We start from the raw sequence: 12,691 nt of genomic DNA on the forward strand, positions 1-12,691 counted from the left end.
GTCACAGTCTGAGCACTGTGCAAGAATAATAAAAGATTAGAATCCATACTGCCTGCCTCCAAGAGCTTGTAATTTTAGTGTCAGAGGCAAGATAAACACCCAAAGGACACTAAAGAACAAAGCTGACATACAAACGTGCAAATTAACTAACATAATGCAAACTGAACATTTACGTGCTAAGGAAATAAAGAATTTATTTGCCCAGGACATGAACAGACACTTCTCAAAAGAAGACATTTATGCAGCCAAAAAACACATGAAGAAATGCTCATCATCACTGGCCATCAGAGAAATGCAAATCAAAACCACAGTGAGATACCATCTCACACCAGTTAGAATGGCCATCATTAAAAAATCAGGAAACAACAGGTGCTGGAGAGGATGTGGAGAAATAGGAACACTTTTACACTGTTGGTGGGACTGTAAACTAGTTCAACCATTGTGGAAGTCAGTGTGGCGATTCCTCAGGGATCTAGAACTAGAAATACCATTTGACCCAGCCATCCCATTACTGGGTATATACCCAAAGGACTATAAATCATGCTGCTATAAAGACACATGCACACGTATGTTTATTGTGGCACTATTCACAATAGCAAAGAGTTGGAACCAACCCAAATGTCCAACAACGATAGACTGGATTAAGAAAATGTGGCACATATACACCATGGAATACTATGCAGCCATAAAAAACGATGAGTTCATGTCCTTTGTAGGGACATGGATGAAACTGGAAACCATCATTCTCAGTAAACTATCACAAGGACAAAAAACCAAACACCGCATGTTCTCACTCATAGGTGGGAATTGAACAATGAGAACTCATGGACACAGGAAGGGGAACATCACACTCCGGGGACTGTTGTGGGGTTGGGGGAGGGGGGAGGAACAGCATTAGGAGATATACCTAATGCTAAATGACGAGTTAATGGGTGCAAGAAATCAACATGGCACATGGATACATATGTAACAAACCTGCACATTGTGCACATGCACCCTAAAACCTAAAGTATAATAATAAAAAAAAAAAAAAAAAGAATTTATTTGCCCAGTGAAGTTCCTGGAAGAAGTGTAGTTAGAACATTGTTTAGGTAGACAATAAATAATTGTGAAGATAAGAAACACCAAGATATCCTCAGTTAATCTAGAGAGACATATTCTTAGGTTCATTTTTAAATACTATCAAAATTATAACCTAGTAAAAAAGACAGTTTACTAAGGAAAGTAGTAACTAATATAATAAAGTGGCTATAACTTTTAAAAAATTCTTATTAACATGGATATCAAGATTCTTTCCTTTTCTTGTTATCATTATCACTAACATCACGGTTGCTCATTTTTTTCAACCAGAATTGGGAGCTGGCTATACCAAGACAAAAACTGGCATCATGAACACAGCCAGTCTCTAAACACATTAACAGCTCTACCAACAAAGTCAAGGCCAGACAGGAAAGACAAAATAAGGAGAGTATAATAATGCTCACTAATATATAAAGGTAAAGTATATTTTCTAAAAGCCAGAGATCATGATCAAAGGCACATGTTTCCATACATACAACAGGAGCTTTCAGGTGGGTAACGCACACAGGCTGTCATGGCTGGTATTATTACATTCATGATGATTTGTTCTGGGAGTCATGTTCCTGTTGTTTCAAATTAAATGCAAACACACAGTCCTTCAGTCCATATCAGACGCTTTGTTATGCTGCCTGTGTTTTAATCAGATACAACAGTAATAACCCGAGTCAATGCAGACTCAATCTCCTCCTCCATGTGGGGGTCCCTCTGTCACTCTGGAAGGATCCCTAGGCAGCTCTGAGATATGGAATCTTCACTCAATTTCTTGTCCCTCTTATTTTAATCTATTCAAAACTCCTCTGATAAAAGAGCAACCGCTAGACCTGAGACACTTTAGTCTGTCTTTGGGGAAATGAAATTGATTTTCTTCATTTTCACACAAGAGGATCCCTGGGTAACAATATTGTGTCCGGTCATACCAATACAAAAAAATGTAGGCAACGTTCTTTACTGTACCAGAGGCTGAACGGTTTTGTGAAACTCCTTAGTGGAGGTAAAAATTCAGCCTTTTGCTGTTAGACCATAAGTTTCACAAGTATAAGAGTAACTTCTGACCAAGAGACTAAGTGCTGTGGTGCCTTCCCATCTGCTCCCAATCAGCCACAGTGGGAGATCAGATGGGTCATGGGTGAGGGGCCAGCTCCACATTCTCCATGGTGCACACTCACCATATCCCTTCCCTTTTCTTCCTGAGTGAACAAACTAATCACTTTCTACCTTTAATCTTTTGACTTTGAGGTAAAGAATATCTAAAGGCAATTTCCAGTGAGAAAACTACAGCAGAAAAAAGCAACAAAATTTCGGGGGCCTTTAACCACCTAAACAAATTCACTAATTTGTACAGGCTTTACAAAATTTCAGAAATTTTAAATGATGGATTATACCTAAAAGGAGAATATGAAATATTAAAACAGTAGCTTTTTGATACTTTTAAAAGACAACCATATCGAGGGCTGCAATACATAACAAAAATAAAAGCAGAGGTGCTCTGGCAGAAGAGAAGCTCTGAGCCTAGAGCCCCACTAGCTAAGCCTCATTTGCCCCAAATGCAACCCCACTTGAAACACCTGCTCTGTCAAATCCCATTTGTTAACCACTAACCCAGAGAAAAAAACAGATAACCAGAACATGCACACTGGCATTCAAAAATGTCCTCCAGCCCTGGCCATTGCCAGGGAAGACTCCAGAAATACTTCTCATGGCTTTCATAAGAAGAATGCACCCCCTAACAATAATTCTGCTTTCAGTGTATCACAATGAATATTACCATTCACTGTATAGCACGGAGTTTAAAAAGCATTCCACTTCTCAAATGTTCCCTGTCCCTTCTCATTCATTCACATGTGTACTACATATATATTATACAAGACATGTTGTATAAATAGTTCCACAACACACTGTAAATATTAAGATGCATAATTTTCCATACTTTCCTAAGTTTTTTACTTGGGATATGTTTAGTAGTTGACATCCTGAAAAACTCTTTTTTCAAGATGAAAAATGCAGTTCTGCTTCTCAAAGTCCAAATCTCCTTATATAAAAATAAAAATCATTTATTAACCACTGAGAACTAACCTGCAGACACGGGCTGGAAAATATAATTTCTGCCAAGAACGACACAAATATTGTGAATGATCTATCACTCTGACCCAATCAAGTTCATCCATTGACACTTCAATGAAGTATGAGTAAGACCTGTGAATCAAAAGGAAAAGGCAGAAAAAAAATTACCACATTAAAATAACAATACAAAGCTATACTTTAATAAAGTGTTAAAAGGTACAAAAAATACAGAATTCACTAATTACATTTTCTACATAATCAAATTCTAATAACAAAAGAATGTTATTATAGCATTCACCTACAATGCACTGAAATTATCTCTCAGGTTGTCTGTCTGCTTTCTCAAATCATAAGCTGCTTAAGAGCAAAGGCCATCCTGTATTTATATTCATATCCCCAGGGTCCTACACAGTGCTTGGCCCATCAGACATGCAAGATATTTACTCCTTTTCAAACATGGTCAGGATGTCTCACCTATACCATATTAGAAGATAAATGATGCCACGAGAGAGAGAAAGGACAGAAAATGGAGAAGCAGGAAGTATGCTTTCTCCCTCTACCTTCCCTGGCCAGGGTGTTCGGCCACCCCTCTAAGGAAGAAAGTCAACTTGGAATGGTGCCCCCACCGAGGGCAGCTTATCTCCTGCCACCTCCCAGTCTCCTACCCTCCCACATACAAGCTACCTGCAAAAAAATAAATGACACCAGTCAAGAGATAATGCGTGTTTCGTACAACTTAAAACTTGCCAGCTGATAATCTGGCAGTAATGAAAACAGCCTATCATCCTCCCCTAGTCAGCTACTCCGAACCATTACATGCAGGTCCCATCCTGAACAAATCTATATTCCCCTGTCATAAGCCAAATTTAAATTTGAGATGCGGTTATTACTTGTACTGTAATATCAACAGGAACAATCTTGCAAGATTTAGGTGACCATAAATGTCATCCTGCAACCCACAGTTGTGACCAGAAAAGGTCAGCTTATTTTGTGTCATCCCCTCATTTTCTTTGCTGTCCCCTCACTCTCATTCATTTTATCACTCAGTCTTAAACTGGTTATAACCTTTTATTGAACTTCTCTGGGTTATCAGTAACGCAGGATATAATTTTACAACACGTCAGAATCTTTTTGGCTTAAGATTCTGAATTTTTCACCTTTGCTTAGAATGGTAACAATTTCTATAAGAAAAGAACTGTTATGTGGTAAAGTTAAATCCCCCGTGAATGTAATGAACATACTAACACAAAGTGGCCTATAAATATTTAACATCACAGAAATGATGACAACCACTTTGCCTCAAATATACTAAACTTTTCTTTTATTATTTTTATAATAACTTCACTATTAAATGAGTGAAATACGTAAAGCTTTTAGAACAGTGTCTACCACATAAAAGTAATGAATACTGCATATACATATTATTATTATACTGTTATTATTAATCAGAGACTCTTGGAAATGAGATATGTGGATTGGCTCCACTTTGCCAATTAAAAACATCAAATTATATCCAATAAGCTACATATCAGAAAATATATTCTTAATAAAAAGGAAACAGGAAAAGACAACTTGGGGATCTCACACATCATGCACATGGGAAATGCTGACTCCCACTTCATAAAGCTTCCCCTCATACTTGGCTCAAATGGCCTAAAAGGCCAGGGTGGTGGCAGTGGTGCTAACAGAAGAAACACACCACCTTGTAAGGTTTGCAGGGCATCATCGTCATTACTATTTAGGCCCTTCATGCCCAGATCTAAAGAAGCATAAGTGGGGCACAGTTTCTGGGTATGCAGGGTTTAGGTTTATGATAAACAGCAATGAAGGAAACAGTTCAGTTCTTGTCACTCATACTGCTCTGGTACTTCTGCCATTATGGTTGAACCTAGAAGCCACAGTGGGTGAAAGCCTCATAGTGGCTGGAAGAAAGGCAGAATTCTGAAGCCCCCAAGAAACTAAATGGGTTCCCAAACTGGAGTTCATTAAATTTTTTCACAAATTTCTTTTGTTTTGAGGATAATACTTATCTACACACTAAAAGACATTATTTCTCTTCACCATACGGTAAAATGCATTTAAAAGGTTATAATATCCAAAACTAATGAATCAAGTAAATAATGTTAACTCATGGTAGAATACAAAACAACTATTAAAAATACATTTCAGAGGAATATTTTTTAAAGGGTAGAACGTTCACAATGTATTAATTTAAAAGTAAAATTAGCTTTTTGTATATCTAATCTTCATTTTATAAAACTATGTTTGTGCAGGTTTCTGTTTTGTGTGTGTATGTGTCCATGCATAACTGAAAAAAATGCTAGATACATATGAAGATTAATAATGGATAATGATATTACTAGTAATTTTTATTTTCTTCTATGTGCTTTTCTATATTTTCTATGGTTTCTACAATAAACGCATATTTTTATAAGAAGAAACAAACAAAAAAGTGTATTTCTTTTAAAGAAATGTATCCTTTAACTCCTTCCCCAAAACCAACCTTCAAGAGATAGCAGAATTATCACAAAGAAATAAACATCTGGGGCCGGGCGCGGTGGCTCACGCTTGTAATCCCAGCACTTTGGGAGGCCGAGGCGGGCGGATCACGAGGTCAGGAGATCGAGACCACGGTGAAACCCCGTCTCTACTAAAAAATACAAAAAAATTAGCCGGGCGCGGTGGCGGGCACCTGTAGTCCCAGCTACTCGGAGGCTGAGGCAGGAGAATGGCGTGAACCCGGGAGGCAGAGCTTGCAGTGAGCCGAGATTGCGCCACTGCACTCCAGCCCGGGCGACAGAGCGAGACTCTGTCTCAAAAAAAAAAAAAAAAAGAAATAAACATCTGTAAAACAAATAAATATCTGTAAAACAAAAGTAGATGACCACAAAGTTAAGTCATCTCAAACATAATGTCAGTTTCTAAGTCACGCTAATCACTTACCGGCTATCTCGGTCCCACAAGAGTATCCGTACGTGATTGATAATGGATGGCTGACCTAGCTTAATCTCGATGCCGGAACGGCAGTCATCATCAATTGGGTGCCTTGAAAATCCATGATCCAAATCATAATTTTGAGTATCACCATCTAACAAGGCTGATTTCAGCTCCCCCTTTACAACTTGGGCTCCATACTTCATAGTTGCAATGTTTTCTTCTGGTACTACAGTTAAAAATAAAAAAAGCAAGGTTAATGATTACTTATTAAGTTATTCTGTATTTTTTGAAAAAAATACAATTCTAGCATTCCAGTTTATTCTAGCTATCTGCATTTAAGAACGGCATAGACAAGTTTATTGGATAGAAAATACAGAACATCTATGAGGATTAAGACACCATTCAGAGGCCGGGTGCAGTGGCTCATGCTTGTAATCCCAGCACTTTGGGAGGCCGAGGTGGGTGGATCACTTGAGCCCAGGAGTTTGCGACCAGCCTGGGCAACATGGGAAGACCCTGTCCCTATTAAAAACAAACAAACAAACAAAAAAACAGTGTTCAGAGTTTAAATGTAATGTTAGTATTGCAACCACAAAGTGTTGAGACTAATGTTATTTTTCAGAAGTTAATAAAACTAGAAAAGGCATGTACTAGGACGAACAAATCGGCTGTGCTGAGTTCATTCTATTAGTAACTTTAATATCTACTAAACAGGCAGGGCGCAGTGGCTCATGACTGTAATCCCAGCACTTTGGGAGGCTGAGGCGGGTGGATCACCTGAGGTCAGGAGTTTGTGATCAGCCTGGGCAACACAGTAAAACCCCGTCTCAACTAAAAATACAAAATCAGCCGGGTGTGGTGGCACATGCCTATAATCCCAGCTACTCGGGAGGCTGAGGCAGGAGAATCGCTTGAACCTGGGAGGCAGAGGATGCGATGAGCTGAGATCGCGCCATTGCACTCTAGCCCGGGCAACAAGAGTAAATCTCCGTCTCAACAACAACAACAACAACAACAAAAAATCTACTAAACAAAAATAGCATGTAAGATGACCTGTACCTGCCATCTGGACTGAGGACAATGTATAAAAGCAAAGCAAACAGGTCAGAAATCTGTTAAAACAACAGAAAAAGAAAGGTTCCAATGTAGCATAGCTGTTAGTCATATATCAATATGCTGAAATCAATTAATCTAGCTTATAAAACAAGATTGTTTAAAAGAAGATACCTTTTTTCTGCACTCGACAATTTTTAAAAATGAAAATTGATAGTCTGTCATCAAAATCAGTATTCTGGTTATTATTAAATCCCCTCCCCTCACCAACATTGGATTTATTAAGTACCAATTGTGCCTGAGACTCTGAAGTCCTCTATGTAAGTTATGCTTCACAGACGTGGAACCTATCTTCCAGGTACTAACATTCTAAAACTGACACTCTCCATGGAAAGACAAGAGGCTGCAGAAAGATGTTAAGAGCTTGAAGAGTCAGAGATTAAACAGTGGCTCCACATTTAGCCAGGTGCATCACTTTGAAGAAGTTTCCCTCTCTCAATTTCCATTTCTCAATGGGGTCGGGGGGGGGGGGGGGGGGGGGGGGCGGAGAGCATATCTATCCCCCAGGTGTTTCTGTTTAAGAATTAAATGAGATGATGTTTGCAAAGCATATTATAAGCTCTACTCATATATATATATTTTCAACATATACAGCCATTACTATTAAGAAAACATATTAAAAAGCACATGATAAGAGAACTATGTAAGTTTACAGACTGTAAAAAAAATACCGAGTTCTCACGGTACACATACATTTTGGTTGTGTGATTTGAATAGGGGAAAGTCTGAGCTATAATCAGGTTATTGGCAAAAAGATAGTAATTCATCATTGCAGATTTCTGGAAAAAATTTTTTTTAATTTCAAATGAAGATGAGTAAAGAGAGTGGCACCAGAAAAGAACAATACATTGCAGCTGAAAAATAGAAGTTTAAAATAGAAGAAAGACTGTAGCAACCCAGCAAAAATAAACAAAACATCCTAGTTATGCTTAACTTCTTACCATCAGAAGTTTAAGTGCTATCGATTTATAACTTTCTAAATTCTATTAGCGTGTGATAATCACTGATATTCTTCCTATTTAACAAATCTTCTATAATACATGATGTGCTAGACACTGTCCTAAGCACTTTGCAAATATTAATTCCTTTGACTTACTCCTCATAATAATCCTTTGAGTACAGTACTATTATTACATCCATTTCACAGATGAGAAGTGGAGGCAGAAAAAAGTTAGACAGACTTACTTGTCCCAGGTCACAGAGCCAGGAAGTGGCAGAGCTGAGATTAGAACCTAAGCGGTCTGCCTGCAGGGGCCCTGTTTTTAACAGAATATTCTGCTCCTTCCCTCTTGAAGGGTTTCTGATGAATGGCCATAACTTCTCCCTCTTTCTAACCCCCACTTCCCTCTAAGATTGCCTTAGACCCAGAGGAAAGAAACAAATAGTCTGATATACGAAAAAAAAAATGTTAGACTTAAAGTGAAAAAAACCAAGCTTGAGATTCAGGCTCTATCATTCACTCCCCTTGAGTAAGGCCTGTTAGTCTCTCTGAATCTGCTTTCTCATCTAAAAAGAATACTTTGTCCAACTGACCTCATGGGGTTACTGTAAAAATTACACTACAGATATAAATTACACTACAGATAATATATGCTAAAGTAACATATAAAGCACTCATTCAGTATTCAGTCAAAAGGCATTTTTCTGAGGACTCATTCTGTGCCAGGCACCATGCAAGGTATTGGGAAGAATTAGTGAACTCGACAGAGATAGGCCCTGCCCTCCTGACACCTCCAATCTAGAGAGGAAGTATTTCATAAGCAAGCAAGTAAACAAAAGCTTGAAATCCACGCTTTTCAGATATAAATGATGCATAACTACTTGGTAAAAATAAACGTGTTTTCCCTTCTTGCTAGGCATAAAAAGCGGAGGTGCAAAGTCTGTTGCTGCTGATCCCTGGAACCATCTCCTGCAGTCCTGACACCACAAGTCAAAACTAAGCCAAACGCTGGGCACAGTGGCTCATGCCTATAATCCCAGCACTCTGAGAGGCCTAGGCAGGTGGATTGCCTGAGAGGTCAGGAGTTGGAGACCAACCTGACTAACATGGTGAAACCCCGTCTCTACTAAAAATACAAAATTAGCCAGGTGTGGTGGCGTGAGCCTGGAATCCCAGCTACTTGGGAGGCTGAGACAGGAGAATCACTTGAACCTGGGAGGCGGAGGTCGTAATGAGGTGAGATCGTGCCACTGCCCTCCAGCCTGGATGACACAGCCAAGACTCTATCTCAAAAACAAAAAATAAAAAAACTAGGCCAAAGACGGGAACATCAAGCTCTCAGATTTAGAACCTAATGCCACCTTTGGATTTTCTCTAAACATAAGTTTCTTCAACACTAAAACTTATGAAGCTAGGGGTAACATACCAGGCACAAGAGTTTCAAGTGATTGTGACTAAAGTCTAAAATGGAAATGAAATTTCTACCACAAGTCTAAGTCTTCTTTTGAAGTTTATTTCAAGGGTACTTGAAAACTTTCCTAACCATTCTTGATACAGACAGATTCATTCCCTGAGAGTGTTTTTCACTTCAAAACAGAGAATATCTACACAAGTGGAAATTCTCTCATGCTAACTATATGAGTATCTCATTGGATAAAAATATAACTCCAAGAATTTTTCTGCAAAATCCATAATTAAGTGATGAATATAATAGGAAGAATCATCATACGAAAATTCAAATCATAATAAAATAAATCAAACCATAAATATTCTTAGTGCCTATATCTGTCTATCAGTAGAGAAAAAAACAGCTCTTGAAAAAATACAAAGTGCTGGCCGGGTGCAGCGGCTCACGCCTGTAAACTCAGCACTTTGGGAAGCCGACACAGGTGGATTACTTGAGTACAGGAGTTTGAGACCATCCTGGCCAACATGGCAAAACACCATCTCTACTAAAAATACAAAAAATTAGCTGAGCGTGGTAGTACATGTCTATAATCCCAGCTACCTGGGCAGCCAAGGTAGGAGAATCACTTGAACCTGGGAGGTGGAAGCTGCAGTGAGCCTAGATCATGCCACTGCACTCCAGCCTGGATGACAGAGCAAGACTCTGTCTTGAAAACACAAAGTGATAAAGATTAAACAAGATAGTAGATAATCATACTTTTTTTACACATAATTTTTAATGCATTTTACAAGCATTAAGAAAAATATTAAGCTTTGAAGCTCTACAGCTAGATAGAGATTGCTAATTATTAGAAGGAAAAATTAAGGAGAAATGAAGCAGAAAGTACCCCTAGCTACACAGTGCCAAAATCTGAGAGGAGTGTTGGGTTAATTACCTTGTGCTTTTCTTTCATTGCTTTATGTTCTTAATTATCTTTTATCGAACTCTCTATTACATGTAGGTTGACATGGTCATTCGCCCCAGTGGATTATTTGGATCCAGACTTAGTTCTCTTCCCAAAGCAATCTACTTACCCAATTCTGTCACCTAAATCATTTTCTACTCCCCATCCCAACTTCCCTAGAAAATGTATGGATGCTCCCTTCCTGTGAATAATCCCCAAGAACTGCAGCATTACAAGTGACTTTCTTGACAATTCCTAACTTACCTTAACTTTACCTCCCCCTTTTTCCCACTCTCTGCAGGCCTCCTTTCCACATTTGACAGTACGGGCACTCAAAGACACCACAAAATGGGAATCAAAAAGAACCCAGGCAGAAGAATCTATGGAAGAGTATTTGCTTGGTGAGTCAGAAGACCAGCACTTTGGTTCCAGTTCTGGCATTGAATTCACTTGGTAATTTAGGCAAGTTACATAGATCACAGAGCTGAAAGGGACCTTCATCCTATTAAATAAAAAAAAAAATCCTACGGTGCTTCCTATGTGCTGCTCACTGCACTAGACTCAGCCCTCCCGAGCTCACCATCTCAGGAGACAAGAGCACAAATACCAACACTACACACTCCCATGGAGGAATACTCATTAGAGATGATTTATACACCCCCTATTTACAGATGAGATTTTCTCTAGCATAATAAACTATAGTTGGGAAGATACAAATAGCATCTTCTATCGTTGAAGATACAAAGCCAAAGAGTTTTATTTATTTTACTTGTATTTTTTTAGAGACAGGGTCTTGCTCTGTCACCTAGGCTGGAGTGTGGTGGCACGATTATAGCTCATTGCAGCCTCAAACTACTGGGCTCAAGCAATTCTCCTGTCTCGGCTTCCCAAGCAGCTGGGACTACAGGCACACACGATCACACCCAGCCAATTAAAGAAAAAATTTTTAGAGACTGCATCTCACTATATTGCCCAGGCTGATCTTGAATCCCTTGCCTCAAGTGGTCCTCCTGCCTTGGCCTCCCAAAGTGCTGGCATTACAGGTGTGAGCCATTGCACCCAGCTCAAAGAGCTTTGAAAGTATTAAAGGTTCACTGTTACTATTACTGTCTTTATGTGATAGATGAGACAAATTTAAATTCTAGTTTAGAAGCCAGGGATGGATTCATTCAGCCACTCATTTATCACTTGGAAAAACAAAAGTCTACATTCAGGCACTGCGCTAGGTAGGTGCTTGAAAAACAAAGGCAAAACAACATAATTACATTGCTCAAAAAGCTCAACCTAGTATAAGAATCTAAGCAAACAAACCAAGAAATATAATCTCACAGTTGCAAGCTCCCTCAGTCTGAGGAAACTACAGGGATAGGTACAGGGTAAACAGGACAGACTACACACACACACACACACACACACACACACACGCATATTTATGTGTTAACCAATAATGTAACTTAGCAGTCCTATGAACAGATTGACTTTTTATTCAATAAAGATATCTTGAGGATAGAATTTGTGATATGCTTCCTACTATAAACACGCAGAAACAAGAAATTACTCTCTTTCCCCAAATCTAAAACCTGAGATATACAAAATGAAATATAACTCAGCCTTAACAAAAAAAGCACTAACTTTTTAGGATAGATAGAAATATCTCCACAGCTAAGACAAAGCTAAATGTTTGGCAGAGGTACAGGTAGTTCAAATATCCTAAGAAAAAAATATTCATTAAAAAGTTAATTCTCTTTCCCCAGCTTATAGAAAAATGTTCATCATTATATACGCATAAAACTAGTCTAAACTACCTTCCAGAAAGACCATCACAGATAAGTTTAAAACACTGTTTGGATCTTTCTTTTTTTAAGGGGAAAAAAATCCCTGTAATTTGGTAAAAGCCTTAGAACATGCAGCTCTAAGAATTAAACTTTACAGTAACCAATGATAATAAATTCAAAGAAAAAGCATTTGTCTCTATAGCCCAGTCCCAAGATAAAACTCTACACTTCATGAAAAGTCCCCAAAGACACAGAATCTACATCCAGGGAAGAACAACAACAACAACAAAACCAAATTCTGTCAATAACTTCAAAATAAACAGACCTATCTTTTCAAGTCATCAGACCAGGAACACTTCTCAAATTTTGTATCCTTTTTTCCCCTAACAGTGAAGAAATTTGATAAAAGGAAACAATGACACGAATGTTAAGAT

At 38.5% G+C, this 12,691-nt stretch overlaps 1 protein-coding gene across 14 annotated transcripts in view; it reads right to left on the minus strand.

Annotated features, from left to right (window-relative positions):
• BTBD9 (BTB domain containing 9) overlaps positions 1 to 12,691 on the minus strand; it is a 507,047-nt gene that overhangs the window by 437,381 nt on the left and 56,975 nt on the right. For all 14 annotated transcript variants that reach the window (XM_063632289.1, XM_063632296.1, XM_063632291.1 and 11 more), the window contains 2 exons: positions 6,085 to 6,304; positions 3,154 to 3,273 (listed from right to left, as the gene is read on the minus strand). In XM_063632289.1, coding sequence (XP_063488359.1) covers positions 3,154 to 3,273; positions 6,085 to 6,304 — 340 coding nt within the window. The remainder of the gene's footprint in view (positions 1 to 3,153; positions 3,274 to 6,084; positions 6,305 to 12,691) is intronic.

This window comes from Symphalangus syndactylus, chromosome 23 (assembly GCF_028878055.3).
Source record: "Symphalangus syndactylus isolate Jambi chromosome 23, NHGRI_mSymSyn1-v2.1_pri, whole genome shotgun sequence".
NCBI lineage: Eukaryota > Metazoa > Chordata > Mammalia > Primates > Hylobatidae > Symphalangus > Symphalangus syndactylus.